General features: G+C 39.8%; 1 protein-coding gene across 2 annotated transcripts in view; it reads right to left on the bottom strand.

Moving 5' to 3' along the window:
* Positions 1–17,249, bottom strand: part of TMEM117 (transmembrane protein 117) — a 237,560-nt gene that overhangs the window by 9,549 nt on the left and 210,762 nt on the right. For both annotated transcript variants that reach the window (XM_064448161.1, XM_064448169.1), the window contains exon 7: positions 1,510–1,639. In XM_064448161.1, coding sequence (XP_064304231.1) covers positions 1,510–1,639 — 130 coding nt within the window. The remainder of the gene's footprint in view (positions 1–1,509; positions 1,640–17,249) is intronic.

Genomic DNA, 17,249 nt, shown 5'->3' with positions numbered 1-17,249 from the left:
CATAACTGCAGGGCATATGGGAGCCTTGTAGGACTGAGCCCCTCCAAATTCATGCTCTAGTTTTGAGAAGTAGAAAAAAAAATCTTCTTCACTATCCTTCAATCAAATATTTGATGCTCATACACCCCACCCCCCACCCCCCATCCTTTCCCTTTTTGTCACCTGGGAGAGAAAAATGCGTTCATCATGTGCACATCCCGTCTTCCCTTACGCCACACCTTCTAGTCACCGACCACGAGATCATTTACTTCATCCTGTTCCACAAACCACTAGTGGCTCAAACGGTCTCACTCAGACATGCCCCAGCCCTTCTTTCTTCTTGCTGGTTGTCTGTTCTCTCCCAGTGTTCGAGCAGGGCACCTACAACCAATTTTGAAAAACCTTCTGTCCCTAGATCTGTACTTCCTACTGGCCCGTTTGCCTTCCCTCATTCAATAGCCAGCAGGTAACTTTTGCACTCATTTTCTCTTCTTTGCTGGTTTTTAATCCGATCACTTAGATTTCCACCTTCTCTGCTGAAAATGCCTTTTCTGAGGCCTCATTCAGCCTATCTTGTCTGAGTCCTGGGTTCATCATTCTTTCTTCCTCGGCACATTTTCTTCCCTTAGCTTTTGCTGCCTGGTGAGCTTGTGACTCACCTGCTAGCTCTTGGCCTTATCTTTGTATCATCTCTGAATGCTCCTTTTGTCCTTGCTCTGCAGGAGCTTCATATGGTTGTGTCATTGGATGCCCTCATCTATCTTATTCCTGTACAGTATCATGTGCTGTGACTGTTTATATTAGCAGTTAAAGACCCCTGTCAACTCACACCGGCATTCTTTTGCTACCCATTATTATCCACCTTTTCCTGATGTAGAGAGAGGAGCTATGCTCCTTCTGCATGGCTTGAAGGTAAAAACAAAATATTTACCCCTATTTAACCTTCTTTTTTTCATTCCCTACCATTATTAAAATACTGTCTCAGAGTATGCAAGGATCAGGTACTTTTTATCTATACGTACCATCCATTTGAATAACTGCAATTCTATTTTATTTGAGGTTATTTAACTGTCTGCTTCTGGTTAGATGACTGATGGAAGTATGGTTATGAGTGGCCTTTGCCAGATGAGAATGACTGAAGTTATGAAAAGATATTAGCATAAATCATAGCAAAGGCATAGCAAAGCATAAGAGATTTGAAAATTAAATAAGCCGCTAATTCCCCAGGAGAGTAAATTTAGATAAAAGATCTCTGAAGCTACATTAGGTATTACTTAGTGTCACAAGAAGTTGCTGAAATCCATGAAAAACAGCAGGTCTCTCTGATTTGTAAGATACAGGTTCCTCATTTCCCTGAGATGTTTAATATGGATGATATGGATATGGACAGATAGACAGAAAAATAGCAATCTGGGACACACACACACAAAAAGTATGTGGTTCAGAACATGTTAGCATGAACTTATTACAGAAGCTACAAAACTACAGAGTTCACTATGTGAGTGCATCACAGTCTTTAAGATTACATACCTGTTATATGTATGTGATATTCCTCTTTGAAGATCTTTTGGAAATAAGGTACTTTGAACTGCATGTGTGCAGAAGGCAAGCCTGGGAGATTCACTTCAACATCACCCATAAAATGTGGAAACTCCCAGTCCTGTTAAAAAAAGAAAAGTAAGAGCCTAAATATAAGCTTTCATGGCATGTTTTTGCCCTTTAAAATGGCTTAAATTCATAGAAGGGAAAGGTTCTATTTTTAAGCCTCCCATTATTGCATTTTCTTACTTTAAGTTTGACCGAACCACCTGAAATAGAATACTTTGTTTATATTAGATATTACAATATGGTTTTTACTGCAGTTCCACATAATTATGTGTTTAAAAATTTACTTCAGAATGACAATATTGAACCCACTGTACCAGCTGATAGTACAAAATAGTCAAAGCATATGAATACCTATATAGCAACCTTGCAATACTAGTTACAACTTCTGTTACTAATTTGGCAAACAGTTTACAGGTAAGAAATTAGCAAAGAAGGCCTAACCCTTTCAACCATGTCATATAACTGTATGCTACTTTTTCAACTTATAGGGTGTTTTCTGTATTTGGTCTTAATACATCTAAATAAACACTCCCTGCAAGTGCAGGCCCTTCAGCGATATCTGCCTGAATCAATCCAAGCACAGTTTTCTCCACTGCTGTATTTCAGCTGACAAGGTAATGCTGGAAATGTGGAAGCTCTTACCTATCATTATGCATATTTTGGTAGCATGAGGTAACTCAGCTGAGGAGGAGCTGCATTTAAAGGAATTTTTCGCTTGGTTATCTGCACCCACCATCAGTCACTTGAAAATGGGCATGACAGCATGGCTCATTAGAGCCAAAACTGAAAGTCTAGCAATAGTGCTAGAATCAGTACGATTACTGCCAGAGTTGTTACTCTGTGCGCTGCAGACTGTTGGTGATCTGCTGTTAAAAACATACTGGCCCTGTTCTCATGCATACCGCTGGATTTGTATCCCATAAGTTAGTGCAACAAGCACCTGAATTACTAAAAATAAGACAAAGGAATCTGAAAGGTGAGGAGCTCTACGAGTGACCTGTTCTTCCTTCACATGAAAACCATTTCTGTGCTGCTGTCTCCCCAAGAGAACCAATTCTTTTTTTCTTTCAACTTTATAAGGCTGTAAAGTTTCCTACCAGGGTAATGAAAAAAATTATTCAAAACTCAGAATCATCTCTGAGAGATAAATCACTATATATAACTTCACTTCCAAGAGTTGCTAAGTGCTCCAACATTTTCTACAGTGGAAGGGAAGTGGAAGAGTTTTATCAACAGGGAATAGCATGGCCAAACCACTACCGGCGCTAATTTCTGCTGTTTGTGATACTAAATTAAAAGGATTAATAGGAGTACCAACAAGGAGAAAACCTCACCCTCTGTACCTGGTTCTCAATGTTCACAGCGATACAGAAAGTGCCAATTTACAGATGCAGAAGATGATAAGAGAAATAAGGATGCTCTCCTTTTGCCTTATCACTAATGCAACGCATGCACTCCTGGTCACAAGGTATGGCAATAACTGCCCAGCTGCACAATCCCTTACACTGCATTTGCAACCGTTCCTTGGCAGGTGGGAGACACTCAAAAAGTGCCCGAAGAGAAAACTGTTATGGGTGTACACTCTCAGTTCACAGTATCTAATATATGTCTCTGGACTGGTGTCTCATGTTAAGTCATACATGGTCTCGCTCAGGAATAAATAGGAAGAAATGCATTACATATTCCTGAAGATAAATGGAGAGCTGTGGACTCTGCATTAGAAATAAGTACACACGGGACTACAAATCCAGCCTCCTGCTCTTACTTTGCCCCAGTGCTCCTACTGTGCCTTTTGTTGATTTACAGATAAAATTCCACTGTACAGAATTTTGTATTGGACTGTGCCTTTGCATCTGAGCTTTATAAAAATTTTTTTTTCTGATCTGTATGAATATCACCTGATAATGAGTAACTAGAATGCCAGCTCTGTCAGATGTGCAATTTACTGTATTATTTGTCTGAGCAAACAAATGAATATATTTCATGAAACTAAAGCAGAAAGAGAGATCCAACCCCAACAGTGTGCTACTGCTTCTTTTATAACAGACAGGTGAGTGGAAAGCTCATTAGAAAAATACATATTTGACACTCCAAACTACAGCAACCTTTCACATGTACATTATTTCACATTTTCTACGTATATACCTCATACTGTATGAAGCATGCCTTAATTGTATCATGATCTCTGCTACCCTGTAGCCCCATAATATGGTATTGCTGTTGCTAGAGAGATGGGCACAGGCTGGCACTGGAGACCTCACAGCTATAAACAACCCACTCATGCTCAGCTAAAGAAATGTAGATCTGGGGCAGGACAAAACTGCTTTTAGGGGTAACAAGGAGAACAAAGAAATATCTAACATAGGTGAAAGGCACTGTGTATAGTAAATGCAGCTGTAATGTGGAGCTTCAGATCAGTGAAAAAACAGCAAGTTCTAAAAGTGTGTTAGCAAACATAAAAACGCCCCCAAGTAGATCGTAGAACGAGGAAAAGAAACCATCACGATGAACACCATATCCAATGACACGCCGTAATGCCGCCACGGAGCACCACCAGCCTGAAACTGCCCATTTCAGGACCTGCAGGAGCAGGGGGAGGGTGGATGAAACACCAGCAGTAGAAGCTAAGATGTGCATGTGTAACAGTTTTGACATTATTATTATTACTGAAACTTTTTCCTGCACAGAAGTATTATTTTCTGTAATAATCAGATCTCAACTAATAATGATTCTTGGATTACACTGTTAAAATTCAAACAATACTACTAATAAATTATTAATTTTATCTACAAGGTGTTTCTTCTTTGCCCATAAATAAAGTTTTGAATGTAACACCTTTATCAGTATGATTATAAAATCCGTTTATTTAAGAACAGTCCCACTGGAAATACAGAAATAAAATTAAGAAAAGCAACAAAATAAACCAAAACACAATAAAATGTGTTTGAAAGCAATATTAAAAAACAAAGAAACTAAAATAATGAGATAAACCTACTGACTTCCATGAAAGTCACTACAGCCACAGCACTTAGGAAAATGAAGCTTCAATTTAGGTGATTAAATAGCCTTTGGGGCTTCATTTGGCTCACAGCTTTGGTAAGTGTGAGCATTTACTGTCCATATAGTGACATTATCACCTGTGGACACATAGCTATAGTATTATTTTTGTGCAGGAGAAGAGCAGATGACTATTAACTTCTTGGGCTAATGCCAATATCACGTTGTCAAATCCAAACCCAACAAAGTGGCCATACCTAGATTGTAAGAAAATGTTGTCCAAAATCTTTTGACTTTATAATTTTTTCCTTACTGACAAGCAGAAAGACAGCTTAATTTCAGCAATATCCATAAAATTTTTCCCAAGAAATTCAAGGCGCATAGTAGGAATAATTTACCTCATTTGTTAATAGGTACACTAATAGCCCAAATGTGCAAGCCCATAAATCTAACTGCTTCCCTCTCTGGAACACAGCTCAGGTCTGCATCATGCTTTCATACATGGTATTTTCTCTCCGTGGTCTCCAGTATAAGTCTGTGCTATCAATCTGTGCTCACCTCTGGGACACGAGTGACACACGCTGTTCTTTAAGTTCTCAGCTCATAATTATGCAAAGTTCACTTGATTAGCTGTAGTCCTCATTGCTGAGGTGCCTGTACTCTGCCATATCTGGGATCTCATTAGGAACTGGGTCCAAAATATCATACTTAGAATGTATCTTTACTTGCAGAGTTTGAAAAAATAAAGCCATACAACCATACAGTTAGCTCGTATTTGTGTCTCTCATACTGCCTGAACAGATTTTTTCTGCTTTCAATCCATCAGCATCAAATTCCTAATATTCATCTACTTCAGTGGTTTCCAACCTGGGGGGTCTGCAGCATAGCTCCATGCAGTTTATGAAGAAGAAACCGACCCAGAACCAGCAGGCTTAAATAGCTGCACAGAGGTCTCTAACCTCACTGGCAAGTTTTGTGGGATGTGCAAATCAAATGAGGTTATTGCCTCATTTCACTCCAGTCATGAGGAAAGGGCAGCCAGAGGATGAATTTAAGATCACTGAGGGGTTCATCCTAGGGTTGCAATGGGCAAAGGGAGCACCTCTGATTTCCATTGGCTACCTCATTAAACCCAGGAGCAAAGACAAAACTGGATGCTGCAAAAGAGATCATGGAATTTTGATTTTCTGCCCTTTGCTTCTAGTTCCCCATGCCATGCACACATGCTCTGCTGCAACGCCAGGTATTGGTTTAAGACCCTACAGTGGAGCTGGCGGCACTGACTTGTTATGTCTTTAAGATATTTTTAGTAATGGTAACTGAGCATCAAAGCCACACTTTCTGATATGATCAGGCCCTTCTTTGCCATCACCTGAGAAAAAGGGAAGGCATCGCTGGCGAAGCCCTGTCCTGGCTCTCAGACAGGAGACGCAGCTGCCCTGGGGCTCCTGGCTGGCTGTTGGCGAGGCAGTCCCAGGGCATGTTGGCAACACCCAGTGCCCTGGCTGCCTGCAGGATTGCTCCTTGCTGCTCCGTGGTTTTTATTGTGGGCTCTGGGCTGTGTCACCCAACCCGAGAGAACCAGGACCAGGTGCCAGCAGCATTCAGCAAGGACCATAAGCTGTCTGGGAGGGCGAAGCTAGCCCTCAGCAGACCGCATCCCACGCTTCATGCACACATGACCCCACGTCCCTCAGCCACCAGCCCCTTTCCATCCAGGGAAAACTGCCACAGAGAAGGTGGGACCGGGATTAAAAACCAGGAACCACTAATGGTAAACAAATGAGCCACGCTTTCATCCCTCCTCCTGTCTGAATGAAGCTCCTAGGGTGTTTGGTGCACAATAAATATGGAATAACACTAAAAATAATATAAACACTGTTCAGATGTAATAATGAAAGAGGGCAAATGCACACTGAATACTTCTGCTTTAAGTAGTGACGATATATGCTATATTCAATGCTAGAACACATTCGTACTTTAAATAAAAATAGAGGGAAGGAACTGAGAAAATGCATATATATGGATATGTATATGTGTGCTTGTTCCACAAACTGTCTATAGCAATTTTTATTTTATTTATTAAAATCCTTTTAACTTATGAGGTAGAAGACTGTGTGCTTTCAGGTATCTTTGCATCTCTTAGCTTTGTTTCAACTCTCAGAACATGGCAGGCAGACAGCTAGAGGAAATTTAATGAGAGGCAATAGCTATATAGTTTTGCAAGTGTTTGAAGTAAGAAATGAAAAGCTGGAATTCAGAGACAAAGGCTGAACTCCTCTGTGGTTATCTCTGACTTCACTGCAGTGCTGCAACTTGCAGTGATCTCTGCAGCTGAGATATCTGCAGCTGTGAGCTGCTAAAGTACAAACATCATTTTAATATTTCATTCAAACATACATAAGAAGGGAAATCAGCAGCCATTATTTGAAGTCACTTTCATCCCTGTGAGATCAAATCTACCACTCAGTTTCTGGCCTTCTGTTCTTCGCCAATACCTTATTTAAACAGGAATAAAGTTTAATAGACATTGCAGTTGTTAGACCTCACTAAACAAAAAACATACCTTTATTCTTAACGTTACCACCTGTACACTTGTATGGCTTCAGTGGGGCTACTTAGCTCCCACAGTGAAAGATGACACATTATTCTTCAAAAGACCTCCTGCCTCATGTTGGTACTATCAGTGCTAATCTTTTCATAGTTTTCAAGTCCAGAAAGTTTTATTTGATCTGCTCACCTGTGTTGGCTTCACCTACTTGGATTGTTATTGGCAATAACAATCACAAAACCCCATCAGGAACTGTGGCACAAAGTCCCTAATTGCAGACACAGCTACACCTTTTATCTCTTAGTCTTGATTTAAAGATTTCAAAATACGGAAAATCCACTGTTTACAGCGGAGTAACTGCTTCAGTTGAGCTCCAAGCTGCTAAGACAGAAGACTGGAGACAGCTTCCAGGACCAGACACTGGTATAGAAAGGCTATCCCTGCACTATATGGCAATGTAAAGCATGGACATACCCACAACCTTGCTGTCATTCTCGATCATCTTTGTGCTCGTCTCCTCCTCACTCTTTGCTTAGCTTCTGCAAGCTCCTGGCCTTTCTCTAGAACTGCTACTGCAAGTCTTGCTCATTTCCCCCCTTATGTGAGAAATTGATAATAAGACAGCAATAACTCCCTTCTTGAGAGTTAAAGCAGCAATACGGCCTCTTTTTGTGTGTGTGCTTAGCCTTGAATGACCCCTTCCATTAAAAAATCATTACTGAATCCTTTAGTCTATTATCCATTTCTGCTTATTTAAAGACAACAATTCCCAGGCCACCCAGGTCCCAAACAAGCCCTGGGTCTCTGCACTTTGAATTTACACATTAATGCATTTTGAGCCCAGACGAAGCTGTGTATGCGCATGTCCTCAAAACAGTGACCCCTGTTACTGAAATGTCCGAATTGGTATTTAGCTTTTCCACAGCAAGGGCAAAGTAATCTCAACATTTCAGACGACCTAAAATAAGAAATGCTTGCATTTCACTGAAGGACCTGCATCCATGCCTATACTCGCTGGCAGGTGCCTGATTTTTAAGAGGCGGCACTCCCTCTCTCTCCCCTGTGACTATAGCTTGGGTATCATCTATTCAATCCTCACAACCTGGTAGTGCCTTGATACTGCAGATCTGTTCTGTATAACATATCACAGATATGACAATTCCTATCAAACCCTCAGCTAAAATTTTTATCAAGGCTCTCATCATCTGCTGTTCAGTTACATTGGCATCTTCCCTCTCGCCTTCACAAGTGCAGCTGTTCTCCACCGATACAGGAATGCTGCTGCAAAGGCCATTCTCCTACTCTGCTTTGACCAAGTCACTCTTTTCTTTGATCAAATAAAATATAGGCCACTTGCTTTCATATTCAAATCTCTTCAGATCTTTCACTACCCTAGGTATGGACTGTCTATATGACAGCTGCTCCTTCAATCACTCTATAAATTCAGGCTATGAATCTTCTCTCTATTTAAAGAAACTTTCCCCTCTGCAGTTCCCTATCAGCTGCAGAGCTTCCTCCTTTCTCATTCTCCTTTATAATTCTTCTTTGTTATGAGAAAATATGAGGATGTTATGCATTAGGTATCCTGGATTACCTGGCATCCCGACCAATGAAGTAATTACTGCTTATACCTGCCTGGTTGAACAGCCATAACTCTTGGGTTTTCTTTAGCAATGGAATGCTCTAAGACTCAAGTTGTATTTTGGTTGTCTTTGAGCGTCATCTAGCACAATGCTGCCCCAGGCCTTAGTGACCATTGCTAGTTCCTTGATAGGACAGATATTGCTAGTACTGTGAAGAATTAATGGCTATCCATTCTTTCTGTTACATTAGGAACAAACTGTTTGAAAACAAGCCAGTGCACAAGGAAGGATGGGCACTAGAAGGTCTCACATCTTGAGATGTGTAGTGTCCAGGAGCAACAGTAAACACCATTTCCGAGGGCAAGGACTGTTATTTCTTACAGCCACCCTTTAGGAATATCCTACTTATGAGAGTCAAAGAGGAGCAAGGTGAAACAACTTTATCCATGCCAGAGGTACAGCAGACATCACTAAGCGCAGCCTCTGTGCACACACACCCAGGAGTTCCTAGCGTTGTCCAAACAGTTGATTCGTCTCCCAGTGTGCAACGAGTCAATAATCACACACTCCGGAGAGACATGGCTAATTTATTTCAGGGTTGCACAAGCCTGGGTGCCCCGTGGTTGTCCACGAATCAAGCACACCAAACCAAGAAACTATAGAATATTTATAAAGTTAAATGCATTAGCAATCAGCTAATATTCGCACCCCCAACTAATCTTTGGTTAGTCTCTTTCTTACTTCATCTTAAAGGTACAGCTCCTTTTAAATTCACTACGCATGCTCAGAGAGTAAGGGGCTTATTTGAGTACTGGGCTTTCTGACCCATGGGCATGATTTTTAATATTATAATGAGAATAGTTCACCCAAAGGACACTTAGTCCTTACCAAGTTGGCAACATACATAAAACATCCGATTAGTTGTGCTAAGTTCTAATTGCCCTGGAATGTCCTTGGTTAAAAGATACTGACTTCATAGTTTCTCACCCAGCTGAGGCGAGAGTTTTCCCTTTTATCAGTTTCTCAGCCCTTCTTCAAGGATACTGGATGTCTATTCTTCATTGGTCTCTTACACTAGGAGCAAGTCCCCCATTTTTTCCATCAGGCAAATGTGAGGTCTCACGCATCCTAGTGACACTGAGGTTCCTCTTCTTTGTAACTCACTCTTGCCCGTTGATTAGCTATTCACAACTGCTGAAAGTGCTGATTAGAAAAAAGCTGCTCAAAACTAAATGTTCTTCTATTTTGTCTCTGAGTTTCTCCAATTTTTGCAAGCTTTTATTCTTGCTTTACTGTCTCGCTCATGTCTGACTTTGGTTGAGCGAAATAGCTGTCAGGTAATTCATCTGGATGAGAAACACCAGTGTGAGCTTTTCCAGTTAATCCTTGAGCGTGATAAGCTGCTAAATAAAGTGGTAATTTTACAATATTGTGTACCTGTAAGAGACAAAGACATCAGCTCCTGCAAAGCAACTGTGCCTTGTTCCCTACATGAAACTTCCCTAAATCACCAGCAAGTCACTCTTAATGTTTTTTCTAACTGCCTCAGTGACACACTTTATGAAAGCTATTTCTGTGGTGAATAGGAGAAATGAACATTCACTAATAATTTGCAATATTTATATTTACAGATTTACTGACTCTACAGCTTGCTGTCAAGGGAAATCACTTACGACAGAGCAGTCAATCTTTCTGGTACACTAGAAGACCAAATATCTATGATGTGGAGAATAAAAATAAATTTTAAATACATTGCTATGTAATCCTCTTCAACAATCTGAGTACATATGCACTAATACACATACCATGGCATTGTGGAAAATATACCCACATCGCAGCTCAACAGTAATATGAAATCTGGAGCATTTCAGGATTTGTAAAGACTGCTAATGCCATTTGTACCTATTTCAGAACAGTAAGCTCTACTTAGAGTTCTGAAGTCATTTTGCATTAAGGCAACTGTCTCCAGCTAATTTCAGCTGCATTAAAAAGTCTATTTTCCTTTTCTCTTTCCAAATACCCACATCCATGAATTTCCTTGTTGCTTGATATTCGTATCTTAGTGGTGTTTTTTAGTGTTGCCTAAACCCAGGAAGATAGATTTGCAGCATAATACCTGAGCAGATGTTTTCCTCACTGTGAGCTTTGCAACATAATAAAAATGGTGTTATAGAAATGAAGACTATCTGGAGCAAGGGGATTACTATGTGTTGCTCACTGTAGATGGAAAGTAAATCAGCTGCCTCAATGTTAGAAATGGGCGACTGAGGAGCCGTTCTGCTCTGGACAAAATTCCTTCAGATCATACATGCTCTGAAGAGTTTTGCCATCACCTGTTCTGAAAAAATTTGGGGCCAGTTACAAACAAAACTATAATCTTGTCTTTGGTATTAAGCATGATCTGAAGTGGCAGATCATGCCAGTGGTTTGGGCCAATGGTCTCAGTTTGAAACTTTAATCCAACTCGTTTTCATTTACCTGTAGCTGTAAATTACACACGTGCTTGGGCAGGGTTCAGCTTGCTCTGGTTAAGGTAGTGAAACAGCAATATTATTTTTCTATTGAAGAAAACAACAGGATTACATGCTGCATTTGACTGGTACTGAGAAAATTAATAGTGCTTTAGAAGATGGCAGAAAGTAAAATCACTGGATGCATATGGAATGCAGGGAGAAATGCGTCTCAAATTTAGATGCGGGGTTTGCAAACAAGTCAGTGCAAATTCCCTTTCCTTTAAAAAAATCAGTAATAACCTTTTTCCAAAACTATTTTCCTCCTCATAACTTGTGCTAATTAATATACCAGTTTAATATATAAGAAAAGAAAAAGGGAACTGTGTGCAGATGTTGCAAGAAGAAAGGCTGACTTCACAAAACATGGCTATCTGCACTTAAGTTTTTGTTTCAGGGACAACAGTAATATGGAATATATTTGGTGTTCTCAGCTCCCTCTCTTGTATTTTAGTTGAAGTTAAAATAATTTTCTGTGTCCAGAGTTTTAGCCTGCTAATAAGATTAGCAGCAGCAGCATACTATACTTGGGAATGAGTTGCCTTCAAGTCCTGAAGGCAACATATCCCTTTTCTGAACTCCTTCTCCATGCTCCCCCTCTACCGCCAGTTTTATCTTCAAAAGCTGAGGTGTGGCCATTAGGCACATGTTTTTCCCAGATGTAACAGGGGCTTGTTTGGTATCAGTTGAGGGGACAGTAGGAAATGTATACATTATGTTTGCATAGGCATTATGTAAACACATCTGGGTAGCAAAAGAGGATATAAGGGAACGCATAAAGCTTAGGAGGCGTGCATGTAAAAATAAAATCAGCTTTGCTTGCATATCAGTATCTCTGGAACGTGTTTCCAAACTGTCATCAGCAGTCTAGAGTACAAGTGAAAATGGATATATGTTATATGGGCGTTTATTTGGTCCGTTCTTATTTGCATTATACATGCTGCCAAATCAGCCTCTAACATTTATTGTGTGGATTAGTTTGCCATTCACCAGGATGGAGACTAGCATACAACTAGTTCCCTTCCAGCCACCTACATTTAGGGGTCCTGAGCTTCAAGATGAATCACACTCGGGGTGTTTCAGCTGAATCCCACTTCAGAAGCCTGATGAGCCACTCACAGCTTGTCAGTACATGCTACAAACTAGATGTCCTTTCTCACACTGAAGTTCTTCTGGGTACGTATGCCCTAACTGGCTGGTCTAATGAAACTCTGATTACCTTTTCTGTGTTTGTCATACCTACCTACTTTTTTCTGTGATTCATAATAATTTAAATAATCATTTGAGACACTCTCTCTTCACTCCCTCATCAGGTCAGGAAGGTAAACACTTACCAAGGTGCTCTGGTGAGATGCATCCTCATCAAACGGGAGCATCTCCCTTTGCCCCCTGAAATTAAAATTCAGTACAAACCATTGCCTATTTCAACAGAAATTGAATGGAATGGCCCATTCTTCTGATAGAAACGGACTGCAAAAGTTCCTGGGAAGTACAAATCCATGAAAACAAAAGGAAAGAGCCTTCTTAACTGTGCTGGTGCAGACTCAGTCTGGTGCATGAGGTACAGACTGCCAAATCCAGTAACAACAGACTCAGGAAACTATTATTCGACCAGAGAACTAAAACTGCCAGCTCAGAGTCCTCAGAAGCTTGTGGCGTCCAGAGGGTTTTCTGCCTTACAGAGTCCCCCCAGAGACTAGGATGCTGAACAGCAACTGGGTCTTCCAACCATCTAGATACAGAAAAAGGGATATGAACACAAAGGTGCGTGTGTGTGTGTCCGTCCCACCCCCCGCCCCAGTTTAACACAAGGCATGGTGAAAGGTAAAATGAGAAGTTGTCACAATGGTAGCAATCCCATCTCAGACGATTTCTGGTGAGTGCCGAGTTTGGCACTGGATCAAGGCCTCCAAGTGATATGCAGTGTGTTTTTATAAGTGTATTACATTCTACTATATTAAATAGTTTCCCAATTTCTAAAAGAAGACATTCTTTAACCACAAAGCAATGTACTGTACCAGACATCAAATATACTCATCTTCATCCACACGCAGAAGCAAAATTATAGGAAAATCCAGTTGCTAAGAACCACTATAAGATCTTTATCATAAGATACCCTTATTTCATTGCTTTGTATATCATTTGGCTAAAGGGACTTTGAGAAAAATACGAAAACAAGAGTCTCCCTACATAAGTACAGGTCTACTAGTTTTATTATTTTCAGTAATAATAACAGACTACATAAAACTAGTGTGCTGCTTGGATTATTATACAGTATCTTCCATATAGAGAATAGCATTGCATTAGTCATTCGCTGCAGTTCAGTGACATGAAATATCCTTTTATTACAGACAGTGTCACTTAATAGTTGCAGAAATTATTTATTTAAGCTCTCCCCTTCCCATCTGCCCTCCCCTCTCCAAAAGTCCATTCATTTTCTTATCCCTTGGGGAAATGCTGCCAGGATTCTCTGTATGTTATGCATACATAAATTACATGCCTTAAAGAATGAACAAAATCATAAACCCCAAAATATAGCTTCCAATGTGAATAAAAATTAGGTAAGATAACTCTACAGCCTCCTCTCTGACCCCAATGCAAAAGCTCACTTCCTGAGCGTGAGAGGGGAAAACTGCAATTTCAGCTTTTTATACCAGAGCAACACATCTGCCTTTGCCAAGCACAAGCAGAAAACATGAACTTCATCCTAAAAGGTTTTCAATGTTTAGAAACCTCCTGGGAGAACTTGTCAAAAACACAGTGAACCAAGTTCTAATTGCACAAACTCACCCTGGTCTTGACAAACACAAGTTTGGTTTGAATTTCAAAACTGTTCCTGTCAAAATCCTTGGGAGCAGAGAGAATGTTGTTAAGGTGTCTTTTTGAATCTCAGAAATCAGAGGCAGGTGCTGTGCCTTGAATGAATGAAAGTGTGCTCCTAGTGAGATTTGAATCTAAATATAGCAACTATGCTGATCACAAGGAAAGGCTGAATTATAATTTAAAAAAATGACAGATGAGACAGGGTGGACAACCTCAAAAGGTTTGGAAACTCAGTGTAGATAAGAAACCACACACAGAGAACTTGGCAGAAGCTTATCCAAACTAACAGACCCTTCTGAAGGATGCCCTCCTGCAACCCTTCTATTCAGTCTTTACTTTTGATCAGCAAAAAATCCCTTTTCTTCCTCACTGCCAATGCTACTTTTGGAAGACAACTTGCTAATTCCCTTCCACAGAGGATTTTCTTTGGGGTCAACTGCAAGTGCCCCACGAGCCCCTTGTTTTGGAGGTGAAGGTGGTCTCTTCCACCATCTGTTGTTTCAGAAATTTGGCTCTCTTTCACCTACCCACGTAATCTCACATCTCTGTCATCTTTGCCACTAACAATAGTACTTAGGTGTTTTTCCCCTTACTGTATTTTCTTCCTTAACTTTCTCCTTAACATCTACAAGTCATAGACTTAATTCAGTACTTCATATTTTTAATTTCAAGAACTTTCCTGACAAAAATTTTGGGAATGACATGTTGTCTGCTCTCAGAGATGCCGTTACAAGGGCAGTAAGCAGATGCAGCGTGCTGCCTGTAGATAAATGCGTGGCTTTCAAACTTCCAAGTATGACTCCAAAACTTTTAATTACTGGCATCAATGAATCAAGGGAGCCACATTACAGCAGCTGAGTGATTACTCTTTCAGTGTGATTAATAGACCAAGTGGGGTTTTAAACCAAGGTTCTGCATACGTACATGGATGTAGAGAAGTAGATGTGTGTTTTGGCAGGAGTTCCAGTTTAACTAGTCAAAGCCATATAATGCAGACAGTTACCAAAACTTTCTGGACAGGAAAATATAGAATTCAGGCATTATTTTCAATTGTTTAAAGAAATGCTAAATCAATTTTCTCATCAGAGGAGCTGTTTTAGAGCAATTCACCACGTCAGGATAATGAATGAGCTGTTCTTTCTAAGCATTCCTCAAGGAGGAATTATCCCAAATGATATGGTTACTTAATATGAACATTTATAAAGGGACAGTCATTATGCGAATTATGTATTTTACATAATTTATTTCAACTTCCAGTTTATAGCACCACTTTTATCTTTTTTCATTCAGTGATAAAAAAGGCATCAATTATAATTCTCCTAGCATGTCTACAGAACAAATGTCTGCTAGTAAAGTTGGTGTGCTCATTCAAACATATAATTATACATTGGAGAGTCCCGGGCAATCTACATTTACCAAAATAACAAATTGATAAAAACTGCACACTTAAATGTAGCAGTTTAGGTGTATAAGAATAGCACTACAAAATGTATTTAGGGGCGTGCTGGCCTGTAGCAGTGCTACCTACCACGTGATGACTATTGGCTGTTAAATATGTAAATCCGCTTAGAGCCCAGAAAGCGTCATGCGTCCTGCCATGTTTATAAAAGAAAACAGAGACTATCGCTTTCATGTCTCCTCAGACATTTTCTAATGTACTTTGGCAAAGACCCTGCTAGACCTCGCAGATGCTGAAAGGATCTGAGAGCTCCATCTCATAGTCTTTCCACCGCAAATCACAGATATTCATAAAAGACAGATGCTCCTGATCTGGGCTACAAAAAACACTGACCAGAACAGAAATTTTTTTAATCATGTCTCAGGCAAGTATGGTGGAAGATTAGAAGCTCCTATAGTAACACAGCACAGGGAATCCACGAGGCTTGAGGACAAAAAGCTCATCATAACATTTCCCTATCTTCTTGTAATCTTGATCAATATAAAGATTGATCAAAGTATCAACTGTTCCTTAGCAATTACTTAGAATGACCAAACCTGTCATAAGAAACTCAAAATAACAAGTTCATGAAATAGGCTGGAATTAACTGCTCCCTCCTAAAATGTTCATGACTTTCCCTTTCTCATCTTATCTACATTTCCCAACTTCTCCCGAGTTTTCCTGCAGTCAGCTGCCAAACTTCTTGCTTTAAATGCTGAGTCAAAATACAAGGATAATATCACTCACGAAACTCTTGTATGTTTTGGAGCAACCATTTAAGAAGCAAGCAGTACTATTTTCTTCTTGATAAACATACACAGTTCCAGTATATACTGTCTCACACCTAATTCTACACTTAATTGTTTTCTATGAATCCTTAACAGATACATGAAAATCCTTATGTTAATAAAAAAAAGCAAAGCCCCAGGAAACAGTTTCTTTGACAGAAAACAGTAATTCAAGGCTCACTACTTAATTGGCACTAATGACAACATTCTACTTCCTTGAAAACAATAACAAAAGCTTTCACTGATTTCCGTGACATAAAGTCAATTACCAATCACATATCTGATCTCTGGATTTCTCTTTTTCTGAGTACAATTCTGCACAAGGATTTCTACCAGAATGTGCTCCCTTTTAGAACTAGATCTAAGCAAAACCGAGTTCATGTTCTCATTCTGACTTTAATGTTATACAAATCTATAATTTCCCCATAAAATATATCAGTAATTTTATTTAATTTTCTTATACAACCTGGAGGCCCATCTAACCTATATGCCAGTATGGTTCCATGTGACTATACAGACATGGTTATCCTGTCCCCAAGGGAATCTGTAGTTTATTGCCTTTTAAGACTCTCACTACTTTTCTGCATTTCCAACAGCAATCTGTGTCTTATAAACTAAGAATACTGATAATTGACAGAGTAAATAATGGCATTTGATGGATAATATTGTTCTGACAGGTAGTCCCTTCAGCAATACTCACTGAAGCGTTCTTTATAGAAGAAACATAACTATGTATGGGACACACTGTGGAAATTTATGGACCAGCTCTGTACAGGGAATTAAACTCTATTTTTCAGATCATTTCAGTGTTCAAATCTGCTTATACTTACAAGTGCCATATAAAGGAAAAGCAAGGGTATTATTGCTACAAAAAAGAATATGTAGATGAGGTTGAGAAATGATTACGTGGAAGTGGCAACCTAACAACTCTGCTGAGACTCTGAGCATTACCAGCATGAACAAGGCATTTTG

This window comes from Phalacrocorax carbo, chromosome 1 (genome assembly GCF_963921805.1).
Source record: "Phalacrocorax carbo chromosome 1, bPhaCar2.1, whole genome shotgun sequence".
In the NCBI taxonomy this organism is placed as follows: domain Eukaryota; kingdom Metazoa; phylum Chordata; class Aves; order Suliformes; family Phalacrocoracidae; genus Phalacrocorax; species Phalacrocorax carbo.
This window is presented reverse-complemented; position numbering and strand designations above follow the sequence as displayed.